Source organism: Nycticebus coucang, chromosome 13 (assembly GCF_027406575.1).
Source record: "Nycticebus coucang isolate mNycCou1 chromosome 13, mNycCou1.pri, whole genome shotgun sequence".
NCBI classification, from domain to species: domain Eukaryota; kingdom Metazoa; phylum Chordata; class Mammalia; order Primates; family Lorisidae; genus Nycticebus; species Nycticebus coucang.
In genome coordinates this window covers 90,785,558-90,802,712 of record NC_069792.1, presented here as the reverse complement: position 1 = coordinate 90,802,712, position 17,155 = coordinate 90,785,558, and the positions used below count along the sequence as shown (strand labels likewise).

The following is a 17,155-nucleotide window of genomic DNA, read 5'->3' as shown; positions in this document are numbered from 1 at the left end:
TATTCTTGATACCAAAAAAGGAGCCAATGTCGAGAATGAACTTGACCCAGTATTATTTCCTGAATAGTATTATTTTAATTCCCTACTTGATTTGCCCTCTTCTCCATTTGAATTATAATTTTGTTTCATATCCCTTTGTCAGTTCAGATGGCACCATTTTTTCCTTCATTTTATCAGCCAGATGCTCACCCTGCTGCCCTTTTGACATGAAAATTCACCTCTCTTCCTTTTTTAAAAAAAAATAGACCAGAAGTTAACTTTCATGAATCAAATTCAAAATGTAGTCGCAAGCTGGGCACAATGGTGCATGGCTGCAGTCTCAGCTACTTGGTGGGGGCTGAGCCAGGAAGTTCACTTGAGGCCAGGAGTTCAAGGCCGCAGTACACAATAACTGTGCCTGTGAATAGCCACTACACTCCAGCCTGGCAAAATTGCAAGGTGTCAGGGGTGGGAAGGCAGATGCAGGTCCAAGGCTCTGGTATTGAATCTTCTTCACAGTCATGTTCACTGGCAAAAGAAATAACAGTTTTTCCAGTACAAATAATGTTATTGGGATATATGAAACAAACAGCACTGTTTCTAAGTCTCAGGATTACCATGGTATACCTTGTAGGCTTCTGTCACGTTGCAAATGCAGAATTAAAGACATATTTGAGGGCTTCCCAAATTCAGGTTCTATAAAATGTAAGTTTAGAAATTTATCTACTTACATCTTGCAAGTTGTTTATTCTTCTAAACATTACATGCAGGAGGGATTTTTACTATATTTGAATTCTAATGAAGGGTCATCTTTTCACTATTTAAATCCCAAGATTACATATTAGCAGTCTCAGCATAGTTTATTGCAGATGAAAACCCTCATTGCTTGCATCTGAATGAACCATTACAAAATGATTGGAAGAGGCTGCAGTTGGCTAAATTAATCTAGTGAATCTCAGCCCTGACATTAGCATGATCTGGTTCCACCCCCACAGGTTCTGATTTAATTCATACAGAGTTGAAGCCCAAATGCCACTTCCCAGATAATTCTAATGATCAGCCAGACCCAAGTACCACTAGGCCCCTCCGCCATTGTTTGGCAATTTTATAATACAGAGAGACAAGAAGGGGGGCGGGGCATTAACCTGGAAACCTGCAGCCAGTGGCAGCGATTATGTGTAAAGTTTGTGAACTGGCTGTGGACCTCAGTCAGAATTTGGCCGGTTTGACTCTAATTCTCACCACCTCCTTTATTCTAGTTGAGTATCCTTTTAATAGATAAAGCAGTTAAATCTGAGCAGTGGGCAGGTCTGAGCTTTCTCCAAGGCTGGTGTCTATATCCTATGTCCCTAGAGTTACTGGGTCCTTTAGCCCCCCTCTGGCTCTCTGTCACCCCTCCATCTGCGTTCTCTATTGCCACATTTGCCAGGGTTGCATCCCACGGCTCTCTCCTGCTTCCCCTCACAGTGCGTATGGCCGTGCCCATTCAGTTTGCTCCTCTAGAATCTTCATGTTAGACAGGATTTGGTGTTCTCTTTGAACCTTAGTGATTTAATGAGTAACTCTACCGGAGGTGGTTGCATTTTAACAAGGAACACTGCCTTAATCTAAAGGGAAATTGATAATAGAATACTATGTATCAGCTATGTGGACACCATCAGAGGAGATATTTGGGAAATAGTAATTATAAAGATAGTAGCTGACATTTCTTAAGCACACACTCCATGCTAGGCTCTTTACATATGTTTTCCCATTTAACATAATACCCTCACTAGGGGTAGCTCTTATCTCTGTTTTTAATGGGAAAAAATCTGAAAGTCACATCATCATTAAGTGCTAGAGCCATATTTGAACCTAAGAAGTTGAATTCCAAAGGCCTGGGATGTCTCCCACTTGGAAGTGGAGCGCCAGATACTTGTTATACATGCTTTAGTTCGTTTTAACAGCCGAGATGGCGTGGTTTTCCCTCTACTTGGTGAGATAAGTTGAGGCTCAGAAGGACTAAGGTATTATACTTACTCACAGCTCTATTAGTAGATGCCTGGGCCTAGACTCAAACCCAGGCCTGAAGGCCTGCACAATTATGGTTGTTTCTCCATTCTGACATGTACTTCATAGTACGTGACGGGCCATTATAAAAGTTTTTAGATTTACAAAAATCAAGAAATGTAAAATTTGCCCAGGCAGAAACAAATGAAGCCCTCCTAGCGACATGGATAAGCCAAGCAAATTTGAAACTTGCACAAGTGAATCAGAAAGGTCACCTGTGTTTCTTGGAAGTGGAATAATGGACCATAACACAGTCTGTCTCAAAACTTTCATAGTGATCTACAAAGTAATAAATTGCTTTTCTAAATTAGCAGAATATTGCATTGCTCCAGACCTCTCAAGCTATCAGAAGCCTTAGTTCCCAAAGTATGTCTTTTGTAGCAGTCTCCTGTTTGTGCTTCAAAGAACAGCAAGCATCACAGCCTTGATTTCTCCTTTTGGCAAATCCTCTGGAATCACAAGGATGTCACGGTGCTTATTCTGCCTAAGATTTGAGCACCTAACAGGTAAAGCTTTCCTGCTTTCATGTTGAACAGAAATTGGAGGAAACTCCCACAAGGAACTTGTTTCATAAATGAAAAAAGGAGGAGGAAATCGAAGAATTAAAATATAAAAGAGGTTAGAGATCAAACCATACCTGTTTGAGGTTTGAGGTTTTTAAACCTCGCCTTGGAGGTCTGACAAGTGTGTATCATTGTCTGTGCTTCCAGTGTGACTCCGTAATTCGAGAAGAAAAATGAAAAGGGTAAAACCTCATTAATTTAGAGCCCACATCTTCAGAATGTGTGCCCATTTGGTTTACAGTGTATATGAATGGTTTTTAAGAACCATTTTCTAAAGAAAATCCTGATTTTATGCAAACTCGAAAGTATAGAACAAAAGCTTGCGGTCTGGACAGTCATGCCACCTCCCACCCAACCTCCCCAGTACAAAGAATGATGTATTTCTAAAAAATAATTTATGTTTACCTGATGTTCTGCTGTTACCAGCTATAACCTCGTGGCAAAGTTACTTAACCTTTTATTGGCTTGGTTTCCTCATCTGTCAAACAGAAGTAATAATAGTGGTACTTATGTTCAGGGTGGTTGTGAGAATTCAATGAGTAAATACAAGATGTTCCAAAAGTCTCCACACATAGGAAAAATTATAATGACAGATATCTTGGAATGTGTTTGTCATGAGCGAGAGAGAAGACTTCTGTGTGTAGAAAGAGGTGGCCAACATGTAGAGAACATTTTTTAAATATTTTATAAAATTTTATAGTGCATATTTTGTAAATAAAGGTACATTTAGCTACAATTTCCCATTTTTCCTACGTATGGTGACTTTTGGGACACCCTGTACATATAAAGCGCTTTGCATGGAGTCTATCACAAGGAAATGCTGTATATTCGTTGAGATGTCAAAGCCTTTGTTTTAAGGGGCTGCCCTTTTATGTGTGAGGCTAATATAAGCAGTTTGTACTTTTTTGTCTCAGCCATACACAGTCCATTTTGTTGATAAAACACAATGAGAATTACCTTTTTAAAATATATGCCCTATTTCTTGTACTTTGTGTCAAATTAATACATGGCATACAAATATTCTAAGTCAGGAGGTTTTCATTTTATGAATTCTTGTTGGATTAAAGCAACTACTGTAGTTAAATAGGAAAAATGAGTTTAAAAATTCTTCCTTCACTGGGCCAGACTGCCCATACTGGCATGTGTCTGGGAATGCCTGAATGGATGTGTCTGGCATACACATCAGGTGCAGGAACATTAGCTCCACTTCTTACCAGGAGCCCTGATAAGCCTTTTCTGTTTACATAATTGTTTAATTTTGACTCTAGAGTGGAACGTAGTCTTAGAAATAAGACAGGTTTCTTAATGCAATAAATGAGATTTTCTTGGAAAGCTCCATTTTGAAATATTTCTTTCTTACACAAATTCTGCCCGCTGGAAATTAGTCCCATAGGTATAATGTTCGGAAGGGCTAAGGGAATCCATAGTAACCCACACTCTAGAATGGATTATTTCAGCTAGATAGTCAGCTTCTCTCCTTAGCTGTCTGAAGGGTTGCTGAAAGGATGGGGGAGCTTTAGCCTTAGCGGGAGTAAGTTTGGAATTTCGAACATGCTGAGAATAGGTGGGATTTCTCAGCAGAAATGTTAAGTGATCTGGCAGGAAAATGATGGAACTAGCTGTAAAAAAGCAGGAAGAATCAGAAAAGGCAAAACTTCATTTTGCTAGTGTTCCAAGTGCTTGCCCTGATGTCACACAGCTTAAGTGGAAGGAATTTGTTCAGATCTCAGCTTAGCCTTTTACTTTCTATAAAACATGGATTACTTTACCTTCCTGACTCTTGATTTTCTCATTTATGAAATGGGTTTATTACCAGTACCCAATTCATAGAGCTATGGCAAGAATTATATAATGTAATGTATAGAAAAGTACCTAGCACTTCAGATGCTCAAGTTAAAAAAAAAAAAAAAAAAAACTGCTATCTTGCCACAAATAAACCAAAATAATTTCCAAAAACCAGTAATTTTAATGCACTAAACTTTTGGCAATAAAGTCTCTGCGGTGGTAGCGGGTCAGTTTGTACCTGAATTTATTGTGGTTATTGATTGCATGCCAAATGTGTATGTTCCTCTAAGAGCAGCAGTTCTCAACCTGTGGGTCGCAAGCCCTTTGGGGGTCTCCTGCATATCAGATATTTCCATTACAATTCATAACAGCAAAATTACAGTTATGAAATAGCAATGAAAATAATTTTACGGTTGGGGGTCACCACAACGTGAGGAACTATGTTAAAGGGTTACAGCATTAGGAAGGTTGAGAACCACTGCTCTAGAGCATGCTAAGTGTATAAATAAATACCTGTTGAATGAAAACTTTGAAATATCATAATGATCCGAGCATTGACATAGGAAGTGAAGAAAGCTTTATTATTTGATTTTTACCTCTCTCTACACATCAGCCTCAGACTGGCTGGATCGGGCTTATTTCCTAAGTAATTAATGATGTTCGCTTCTTATTTGTGAAACATAGCAATTCAGTAGGAGAATGGGAGGAAATAATTTCATTTCTGGATACTAATTCCAGCAGCAGCTGTTTTCTGCTGAGAAATATGCCTGCACTAACAACTTCACACTTCCAGCAAAAACACTGCACCATGGTGCATGCTAAGCTGTTTAAGGACAAATGTGTGGTGTTTGTTTTCTTTCTGAAGACGCAGAAACATTAATCAGAATTGACTCATTCTGTTTCTGAATGCATTTCTACTTTCATTCTAGTGACTTTCCTAGCTGAATGGCCAGTTTCTGTTTGGGTGGCAGACCATTATGGCAGAGGCATAATGTCTTCATCACTTCCGTTCATGGAATGTACCCAGAGTGTTCTCAGCTAAAACATTTTCAAAAATCAAAAACCTGAATAGATTTGCCCTTACTGAGTGTGTGCGCACCCGCTCGTGTGTAAAATGAACACATCTGTGTGTATTATTAATTGGAAAAAAGCAGTTTACAAAACAATGTATACAACACATTTTTTTTTTAAGTCTCACATTTTGTGAAAATAAAGTTAATGGCAATGATTACTGCTGGGAGTAGGAGTGGTATTAACAAGTAATGTTTGGCTGTTTGCACTGTCTCTGGCTGCGAATTTTTCTTCAGTGTATGTGCATTATTATTGAAAAGTAAAATCTGTCAAGGGATAACTTGGGAGTTTAAGGAACAGTCCTAAAACCTTCATTTTTGAAAGACGTCATAACTATTTGGAGTAGAAGGACTTGTGGCTCTTGAAAGATACTGTGCTCCAGAGAGCCTTCAGAACATTGTATCCTTCCCTCCACTCACCGCTCAAGTCCCTGCACTGGGTAACTCATGCTGTGTAGGGGTGATGTGTGCACTGGTGTACTAGAAACCTCTCATGTGAGCTGAATCTTGAGTTCCCCAGTGCCCCTGCCATGGCTTTAACCCAGGCTCTTGTCATTGCTCATCTGCCTTATTCTCTCAGCCATGCTGGGTCTCCTCCACCAGCAACCCCCTGCAGTGCGGGTCTCATTGGTTACTGCCCTGATGGACTTCCTTCAGTAAGCTGCCAGAGCTCTGGGCTGGGTGCGGGAACTCCTTAGCACCACTTGTCCTGCTCCTGCCGTCCCCTGTCATGCTCCAGGCCTTTGTACCTGCTCCCTTGCTCTTTCAACTCTTCTGCCTGTCCATAGTCCCCTCCAAGTCCTCACTGAAGGTTGAGGTTGTCTCTGTGAGTGTTGCCCAAGTCCTTGGTGCATACTCTCAGGCATAGGCCCCCAGGCACCTGGCATGTTCTAGGCACACGATCAAGTCTGTTTCCAATGGCTGCTTGATGGCCTGGACCTCAAGTTTTCTGGATGTGCTTGGAATGTGGTAGAGGCTTAATAAATGCAGTAGAAACTCTGTAAGTTGACCATTGTCACAAACTGGTGGTCAGCTAGGAACTAGGCCTGCTGTACTGACACCTACATGTGGTACGTGTCCAGTCTGTGACAATGGCGTCACCTTAAGGAGGTGATCAACTATGGTGGTTCTACTGTATGTGTCAAATGAGTGAGTAGAAATTTTTAAATGGGTATCTAAAATTTCTCTTTTCATCAATTATAAAAAGTAAGTACTTGGGAGAATCAACCCAAGAAGATGTTAAAATAGAAGTTAGTCTTTGAAACGTTTGCTTCCTTTACTTCTAGCTCCCTCTCTCCTCAGGAGGAGATGATCTCTTGTGCTGGGGCACCCAGCTGCTGCTCCCTGCGGTGTGTCGTAGTGCTGTCTCCAAGTCATACTCCACAGCGGATGCAGGAGTGAGGGCTCTGGTCCACCCAAACTGCTTCCTTACTGGGAGATCTTGAGAATGTGACCTTACCTCTCTGGGCTACCATTACATCATTTAGTGAAAGAAACTAAAAAGACTTTCCACATAAGCAGTATGTGAGGTGGTATATGTGAGGTTCCTGGAATGTAGTCATACACTCGATAAATATTTATTGAGTGCCTGCTGTATGCCAGGTACATTTTAGTGTGCAAAATGGGTACCCTTAAGGGGGACAAAAAGAAGCGGCAAAGTGTGCTAAGAGCCAGGAAGAGGGTACAGCAGGGTGTACAAGGCTGGAACTGGCCACCTCTCCCAAGAAGTGCCGATTAATGAGAGACCTGAAGGAACTGAGGGAGTGAACAGGAGCATGCAGGAGCCTGTAGCAGCAGGTAGGACCACTACCCCCTCCCCAGCAGCAGGAGCAATGACAGAGGGGCTGGCGCTGGTCCCTGGAGGTACAGGTTTTTATTCTGAGCAGGACAGGAATCATCAACAGCAAAGACTCCATACACAGATGCTTCCTGAGTTTTTCTTCTCCCTCCCCCCCACCCTCCTGTACTTAAACAATGTGAAAGCATTTCCTAAACTGTTCCACTGTGATATAGCCCAGGACAAGTCATTTAGTTTTACTCTGATTTTAGTCCACTGAAACCCCAGAAAAGATTATACCTTCTTTAACCTGGAGACGTAAGTACATAAATATTGAGAAAGTGCTTTGAAACTTTGCAACGTTACACAAACATCTGAAATGGGTATTATTACTGTAGTGATTACATGTGTCTGATGCCTTGGTCCTTGTACTTTGACTGAATCACTTCCCTTTCTGGTATTTCTAGGCTCAGCACCAGATATGCCAGCTGCTTTTACAGTCACAAATTGTATTCTTTGCTTCTCAAAGTCATATTTGGGATGATAGGTCATTTGTCAAATGTCTTGCTGGCAACTCAGTTTGGGAAAGAACATTAAGTATAGGCAAGCTGTCTGTCAAATGTGGCTATGTTAACCTGGCAAATGTCAGCCCAGTAGATGTGACAGACTTCTAAGAGAATAAACATCATGTGGCATCACCATTGAAGTTGTGAGTCAAACATGGCATGACTTAAACTGTACAAAAGCCCTTATCAGTGTTCCCACAAAACACTTTGAAATAGTTCACACTTAGAACTGAGAGGTGAGTGGGGCTGTTGAACTTGCTGGAATGCAGTTCATACTGAGCTAAGTGGCTTTCCTCTTTTAAAAGATTTTATATCTATTGCTTGGTTGTATCTGTTGGTGAAGGTTCAGAAACACCAGAGAAACCTAGATTTTGAAAGATGAAGAAATCAAGTTAATCCTCTGCCACATTCAAACATGCATTCTTAAAATTCTTAAATTTTTTAAAGATAAAGCTTTTATTACTTAACAAACCTGGAACTTCTTATAATGCATAATCAACTTAACTTTGGGAAGTTCTTTCTTGTGTCTGGCCCAAATCATCTTCTACAACTAAAGTGCATTTCTTTCTCTCTGCATATGGAAAACAGCTGCCCAATTTTCTCTTAAATACCTTCCTGTACTTGAAGATGGTTGTTAAGTTACCCCCAGCCTCTGGACTAAGTGCTGCCTTTAACTTATCTTCAAAGTTTCCATTTTCTAACCCTTTAATCATCTCTTGATCTTCCTAAGCTATTCTACATCCTTCTTTAAATGTGGATTCCAAATTGGAACATAATACTACCTTTTCAGGCAGTCATATGTCATAGTCATTCATGTATGAAATCCAACAATTGTATCAACATCCAAAAGGATGAGATGTAGTACTAACAATTCCTTTTTTATAGTGAACTAGGCTAGATTTGTAGCTACAGATGCTGATTTGGGAGTCTGAGCCTTTTAGCAACCCAGTCTCCAGGTCTAGTCTGAGAAATTAGGCCGATGAGATCCTGCCTCAACCACTATTTCCTCTTAGGCAAAACTCGTCCTGTACTTCTAGTTCCATTTTTCAATCAAAGGTACTTACAGACTCGGCATCTGTAGCTCAGCCACTAGGGCGCCAGCCACGTACACCGGAGCTGGCAGGTTCGAACACAGCTTGGGCCTGCCAAACAAACAATGACAACTACAACAGGAAAATAGCCACGCATTGTGGCGGGCACCTGTAGTCCCAGCTACTTAGGGGGCTGAGGCGAGAGAATCGCTTGACCCCAAGAGTTTGAGGTTGCTGTGAGCTGTGACACCACAGCACTCTACTAAACGCGACGTAGTGAGACTCTGTCTCAAAGAAAAAAAGGAAAAGGTACTTAGGGTGAATACAAAATCCCTTGGAATCTCTCACTTCTCCTCCAAGACAGTTTGTTTGAAACAGGAGGCTAAGGAACAAGGGTCATTGTTTTGTGTCTTTTCTCATTGAAATTACAGAGGGAGAAAGATCTTCAAAATGGTCCAGGGAGCATAGGAAGGTAAACAGAAATTAGTTTACCACTGCCGGTTAGGTAGGCAGAGAGGTACAGCATGCCCTTGAAATTGTCTTGATCATACCCCAGCCCTGTTGTTTGGGGCTTTGATTAGTTCACTGATGTGAGTTCTCTCTAATCCCTCTGCATCTCTTTTCCCTAAAAATTTATATTCCCCAGGTGGAAATGCTCTTTCTGTGGGGATTTTCAGGATCATGACTGTTAAGGGAGGCAGCCAAAGAGTTACATCGTTTCCTTCTACAAACTTTTCATAATTCAGGAAAGCCCGCCCAGGCATTAGGACATTTCACTATTTGATCAGTTTCTGCAGGAAGCGGGGATCCTGGCACCAGGCAATGGTCAGCACGTGACCTTGGACAGTACAGACAGGAGGGCAGGAAAGTGTTTGACCAGAGTGATTATGTGGCAAGACTCCTTAAGTTAGCAACTGTCTAGATACTGTAGGGTCTGTTTGAGATGTGTGACCAAGAGATTTGCTGGTAAGTGATATGAAATCCTTATTATTTTCCCTCCTTCCAGATATTGGGGCTCATTAAACATTGCCTTGCAGGTGGTGATTGTACTTGTGAGTAAAAGAACGTAAATTTTGCTTTGCAATCAAAATTTGTATTCGTGGATAGCTGGGATATGAGATTTGGAATAATTGATTACTTGGGTCATTTTAAATGAATAAAGAAATATAGTTTAGATGTGATTAGATTACAGGAAGGTCCATAGACCATGCCCACTCTGCATTGGAAGTGTGGTGGATTATTTTTTTGTTTCATTCTGATTATCACCAGGATATTATTTATGCACAGTTCAAAGACACTTGGTAAGGCACCTAAATTTTTTTCTTTGTTAAGGAGATCCAGATTCTAATGGGATAAATAAGACTTTACCAAGCTTATTACAGGTTTGGTGTCTTCCTTTAGTAGACTTGGAGCAATGTCCAGATGACTGTTTTCTTCCCTGCTAAACATGTATTCTTGGATCACTGAGCAGGCCTTGTGAACCTTGTGCCTGCCCTCCAGGGCACTGGACCTGTAGGCAAGAACGAAGTGCTGTATATAACTTCCCATTTTCTCTTTATTCCAGTCTAACAGGCAACCAGCCAAGTTGAACCTTCTCACTTGCCAGGTGAAACCAAATGCTGAGGACAAGAAGTCTTTTGACCTGATATCACGTGAGTCCTTTTTCTCCCTGAGTCCATTATTATGGCTTCTGACAACTGTGTGTTTCCATTTTCTGGATATTGAAACAGTGGCCTTTCCAAGCAGGGCTCCTCAGAGTTGGCACTGGAACAGTTTAATGTTATTCTGCATATATAGCTCTAGGAAGACCCCTCAGATCTCTTAATTAGTGCTCAGCCCACCTGCAGTTAGAAATGGCATTACAGTGTCAGATCTAACCAACCACCAGCGGAATAAAATCTAGATTTATACATTGAGCTAGAACAGTGATAATTGAATACACAGCTTTATCCCTTTGGAAAGTTTCTAAGTGTGTTACCATTCATCTCTTAGATCTATTGAATCACAGTCTTTGGTATGAGGCCCCAGGTACAGGTTTCTGTTAAAGCCCCTGGTGATTCTAATGTGCACCTATTAAGAACCACTGGTGCAGATCTGGAAATGCAAGTGTGCCACTGTATGTGTACAGCTAATTTGCCCAGAATTACATCCATACAAAATTAGATTCCTAAAGGGAAAACCATTTTCTTGCTTCCAAGCAAAACTGTCTTCAGACTTCATGAATTGGTGGCCCTGCATCCCAACCCTCTCTTTATGGTCGAGAGATTGCTTTTCTCTTGTGGTGAGAGAACATCGTGAGCCCACGCCCTCCACAGCATGTAGCCAGTGGGGAGGGGGGGTTCTTCCGCTGGGCTGGCTCCTGTGGGTGCATTTTCTGACCCACACTGTGGCTCAGGGACACCCTCAGGGGATGGCAGTAGGAGGGAAACAACTCAAAAATATCCTGAAATCTTACAGGACTAACCTTAAGTATTCTTCATTCTGTATCACAACCCAGCAAGGCAGGCCAGCAGTCGCAGTATGTGGTCCATGTGTAGAAGCACCAAAAATACTTTCCTGCCCCTGGAAGTCCTTTTGATAACAGTTACGCAAACGGAAGCTCAAAAACAGTCCTGACTTCAACGATTGAGTCAGTTGTGGGACTCTTTGTGCAGTCTAATCTTTATGAAGTTTAGATTCTCCATAATTTTCATAACCAAGAGATTTCTTGGGTTGTTGATGAGAAAAAAATATGAAAAGTTGGAATTATTATATGATTTCAAAATGCCAGGAACCCCAAGATTTGAGAACCTGTAGGTTATTAATAATAGTCATCAGCTATAGGGCATGTATTATGTGCTGAGTGTTTCATATACAAAAACTAATCCTTACCACATTCCCATTTTACTTAAGAAAAATTAAGGCTCATAGAGGTTCTTACACAAGGTCACACAGCAATAAAGCAGAGACTCAGCCAGGGCTGTCAGGCACTGCTACCCATGGAGTGTTCTGGAACATACATGTCATCTCTCTCCCCAGAGAGATAAGGGCCGTGATTACCTAGCCTGGAGCATTCACTTGGGAAGTACTCTGTGAACGTTAGTTTGACCTGACTGTGTTGAAGCTGCCTTGAAAATCCTGAAATTTAAGAAAAAGCTTCCCTCATATATACCTGCCTGAAGTATCTGAGTTAGGCCACTCCTTCCCTTACCAGGGTAGTGGAGTTTGAACCTTTACTCAGCTAGAGAATAGCCCGCACATCTGAAGCACAGCATGCCTACTGCTGCAGCTGCCCTGTGGGTGAAGTGTCAGAGTGGAGTGAACAGGAGAACAGTGAATGAATCATTTCTGAAAAGATATGTTAAAAAAAAAAACAACAGTAACAATCAAATTGAAAATGAAAAAGAAAATACTGAATTGGTAGCAGTCCCTCCAGTTTATCGTGGAAATGCACTTGGATCAGATAGCACCTTTCCTCCTCATTACTAGTTTTTCAAAAGAAGTGCCAGATACGTGCACATATTTTTGGTTCTTTTATTGTATTCCTATTGCATGTAAGAAAGATAATATAGACAAAATGAATTGTGTAGCTGCCGAAACACATGGTATAAAACTTAAATAAAATTAAAATCCTATTTTTACTGTTTTTCCTCCCTTTGGGAACTTTAAAAAATTGCATTGTACCTTACAGGTGCCCTAATTTCTGAAGTTTCACTTTCTTTCTTTCTTTCTTTCTTTTTTTTTTTTTTTTTATTTTAGATAATAGGACATATCACTTTCAGGCAGAAGATGAACAGGATTATGTAGCGTAAGTAGTTATAACTTAGATCAAAAAAGTGCCTTCTCCTGTACAGGGTACCATAACATTTTCTTTTCATTAGTAAGAACTACTTCCCCCGGTTCCCCATGCTGCTGCAGCCCCCCGCGTCCCTGTGGCTCTTCTCTGTTCATGGTGCACAGTCTTGTGTACTCACTAAACTCTGATGCCTCCTGCAGGGTTCTGCTCAAGCCTCATCACCCTGGGCTTGTTACTCCCTCCTCTCTGCCCAAGGCCTCTTCACACCCGTTTGTGATCCTCTGCTCTACTTCCGGAGAACTTCTTGAGGGCAAGGACTGTGTCTTGCATACCTTTGGGTCACTTCACCTATAGTTAGAAGGGGTTCCCTTATTGTTTGGTGGCTAAATGCATCCACCAGTCTCCCTGGATACTTGGTTGTTACTGTGGGAGGAGTAGGAGAGCCTAATGCTGAAGAAAGAATACCGGCCGGTGCCTTTCACTGGGGTGAACATGGCTCAGTTAAAAGGAGCCTGGTGTAGGAGAAAGAACCAGGTCTGGTATCACATATTGCTGGGTTGGAATCCTGCACTCACCTGACCAGGTATGCAAGCGTAGGCAGCCCCTGCCCTCCTTTTTTCAACATTAGCCCTGGTCCTGAGTCATCTTCATTCCCCCTTCCTTCCCGTATCTTGCCTGGACGAAAAGACAGTGTATGACTGTAACATTCTCGGCTACTTAGCAGGGGAACATTTGTGTTGAAGTGGGCAATTATCGTTTTTTGTAGTGTTCAATTTTTTTTTTTTTTTTTTTTTTTTTTTGTAGAGACAGAGTCTCATTGTACCACCCTCGGTAGAGTGCTGTGGCGTCACACGGCTCACAGCAACCTTCAGCTCTTGGGCTTACGTGATTCTCTTGCCTCAGCCTCCCGAGCAGCTGGGACTACAGGCGCCCGCCACAATGCCTGGCTATTTTTTTGTTGCAGTTTGGCCGGGGCTGGGTTTGAACCTGCCACCCTCGATATATGGGGCCGGCACCCTACTCACTGAGCCACAGGCGCCGCCCTCAAATTTTTTTTATTTCTAACGAGTACTTGGGGTAATTTGGACTAAGTCTCATGAAGTATCAAGCTCCCCGTGTCATCAGTGGCACACACTAGTTGCTGTTTTCCTTCCTTGATTATTTCTGTGGAGCCACAGAACTCTGTTGACACATGCATTGGCTTTATACTTATCCTCACTTTCTCTCTCTCACACTCACATACACATAAACTGGAGAATACTACTCTTTCCCTATCTCAAAGGAGAAGTGATAAGGGATCAGAAAGAGAATAGGACAGAGGTAGTAGAAAGGATGCAGAGTTGGGAGAAACAGCTTTAAAGTAAAAAGCTGAGAGAGAAAAAAAGGAAGTGAAAGTTCTAATTAGCTATTCATTACCCGAATAGTAAATGAATGTCAACTGTATGCCAAGAATCAGGCAAAGCATTGAGAATACAATACTAAATTAGCAGGAGCCCCTGCCCTGAAGGAACTCCGTCTTTACTAGAGGAGAAAGGTGATAGGACGCAGTACAGGTGCTGAGTTTGGGGACAGAGGAGGCCACAGATTGAGTGTACATGGCTTCTTGGGTTCTTGGGGGTATTGCTCATAGATAATTTCCTAGAGGAAGATAAACCAGAGCTGGTTCATGAAGGAATGAGATGTTATAAATACACTCCAAATAGGAGGCTCTGATGGCCTAGAAACAACAGAACAGAATAGGAAAGAAGCAGTCGATGGCTTCATGTTATGGGTATGGAGCTGGCCAGCTGGAGAGTGACTAGAAATCCAATGAGAAAGGGCGAAGTCAGAGGGCTGTCCCGCCACCCACAGGTTCAGAGAGAGGTAATATTTCTTAGAAAAATGGAGATCTTACTATGCTGATTGCACATCCTGGCTTGCTAATCCTCCCAACCCCAGAAAGTAGAGGCTTTTTTATTTCTAGTTTGCCAATGAGGAAACAGAGGCATAGTGTGCCCGTGGTCACAGTCCTAGAAAGCTAGGATTTGAACTCAGGCAAAATTCCAAAATCCCCTTGGCATATTGTCCCCTTCTTTGATTTCACTCTTTCATCCTATTTCCCTCTGCTCAAAGCCCTATTTGGAAAACAGGTAAGCACTTGGTGTAAGGCAGGGACCATTCACTTTCTTTTTGTTCCCTTATGTCTCAAATCCAGGCCTTCCATATTGTATTTACCCTTTTTTTTTTTGTAGAGACAGTCTCACTGTACTGCCCTCGGGTAGAGTGCCATGACGTCACACGGCTCACAGCAACCTCTAACTCTTGGGCTTACGCAATTCTCTTCCCTCAGCCTCCCAAGCAGCTGGGACTACAGGCACCCGCCACAATGCCCAGCTATTTTTTTGTTGCAGTTTGGCCGGAGCTGGGTTTGAACCCACCGCCCTCAGCATATAGGGCCGGCGCCCTACTCACTGAGCCACTGGCGCCACCTCTGTATTTACTCTTAATGACTTGTAGTCCCAGTGTAGAGTTTGGTTTCTTAGCTGTGGGACCTGACAGTTTTCAGTTAAATGGTTACTTGGTCCGTCTGAAGTTGTTGCACATTTTGCACTTGAACTCTATTTGGGTGCTGGTGATAAGCGGACTTTGGTTTGAGTGATGCAGTAAGTAATGGCATTCACAAAGAAAGCACATGCCCCTGCGGGCAGCCTCAGTTCTTCGTTTACTCTAAGGTACATACAGCCAATCTCACTACATTATTGAGTTATTTTCTCATGTGAAAATGTCCAGTGACATTAAGTGAAGAAATTCCTTCTCATGAAGGAAGAAGAAGGTACAAAAAGAGCAGATGCATGTTTAAAGTCAGGCCAACTTGGCTTGTCGCTCACACTCGGCTAGTTAGTGGCTTTTTTTTTTTTCTTTTTTAAGACATAAGATCTCACTATTATTGCCCAGGCTGGACTTAAACTCCTTGAGCTCAAGTAATCTTCTCACCTGAGACTCCCAAGCCAGATCACCTGTTTTCGGTCTTCTCATGACTAAAATGGGGATTATGTACCTCACTTGCAGGGTTTTGAGAGAATAAAATGTGTAAAATTTCTAGCAGAGTGCCAATTAATTTTTTTCTTATAAAACTCAAAAGTGACTTTTAAAGTATTAAAATACAATTATACATTATTTTGTTTCTTATACTTTGGGGGTATGCTTGTTACTTTAAAATAATTTAAAAGTTAAAAAATATTGTCAGAAGTAGTTGCTTTCATTCTTGGCCCTTTTGACATATAACCATTTCATTCTGCCCAACTTGAATTATGTCCTCTAGAAAATTATTCTTTAAATACATATTTTCTGATTATCATGACTTTTTTTCCCATGACTTTTTTTTTAATTATTGGGGAATCATTGAGGGATAAAGAGTCAGGTTACACTGCTTGCATTTGCTAAGTAAAGTCCTCTAATAATAGTGTCCCATCCCCAAGAGGCATTTTTATTTGTCATGAGCTCCTGAGTAAAGAGGCAAATGGAAGGAACTCTGAAAAGGGAGTTAACAAAAGTGTTTTTTCATCCCAATCTGGTTTCACACAATCTAGCTGCAGGGCCTTGAACAAGTAACTTCCTGAGCTCCTGTGTGCTTAGGTATAAAGTATCATAAACCCTAACTTAGAGGCTCATTGGAAGATGCTACACATTGAACATCCCTTATTTGAAATGGTTATGATCAGACGTGTTTCAGATTTGGGGATTTAAGTTGCTCAAATGTTACTTCAAAAACTTGCAATACTTCATACATAGTAGATACTGGTCAAAAGCAGATAGCCGGGTGTCATAATGCTTGAGGAAAACAAAATAGAAACTCTGTAGTCAAAATCCTGTAGCATCAGTCAGTGCTGCTGATAAAATACTGTGACCAGTCCTGCTAAACCCAGTTACTTGAATTTTTTTTTTTTTTTTTTTTTTTTGTAGAGACAGAGTCTCACTTTATGGCCCTCGGTAGAGTGCCGTGGCTTCACACAGCTCACAGCAACCTCCAACTCCTGGGCTTAAGCGATTCTCTTGCCTCAGCCTCCCAAGTAGCTGGGACTACAGGCGCCCGCCACAACACCCGGCTGTTTTTTGGTTGCAGTTTGGCCGGGGCCGGGTTTGAACCCACCACCCTCAGCATATGGGGCTGGCACCTTACTGACTGAGCCATAGGCGCCGCCCTACTTGAATTGTTTTTAACAAAAGAATTTCTGGTTTATAACTGGAGACTAAATTATAGAAAAAGATACTGTGATGTTTAATGTAGAAGGTATCAAACGCCAACCCCACCAATTCCTAGACAGCTTGTTCGGAAATGTTTGGTTTTCTACATCACAGAAAAGTTGGGCTGTGCAAACATTCTTCTCCAAGAAAGTGAACGCCACCTAGAGTCAGAGGTGTGACTTACACTCACATACTCCAAGAACATGGCTTGTTTTTAATTTTCCTCCTGTCATTGTTACTTATTCAAACCTCTTGCAGACAGTGCTTTGTTTCATATCCATTTCATCTTTCAACATTTAAAGAAGAGACCCAATTCTTGAACCTTGGTATTATCTA

At 41.6% G+C, this 17,155-nt stretch overlaps 1 protein-coding gene across 1 annotated transcript in view; it reads left to right on the top strand.

Moving 5' to 3' along the window:
• ASAP1 (ArfGAP with SH3 domain, ankyrin repeat and PH domain 1) overlaps nucleotides 1–17,155 on the top strand; it is a 356,486-nt gene that overhangs the window by 271,769 nt on the left and 67,562 nt on the right. Inside the window, exons 14-15 of the mRNA XM_053558755.1 lie at nucleotides 10,385–10,472; nucleotides 12,559–12,607. Coding sequence (XP_053414730.1) covers nucleotides 10,385–10,472; nucleotides 12,559–12,607 — 137 coding nt within the window. The remainder of the gene's footprint in view (nucleotides 1–10,384; nucleotides 10,473–12,558; nucleotides 12,608–17,155) is intronic.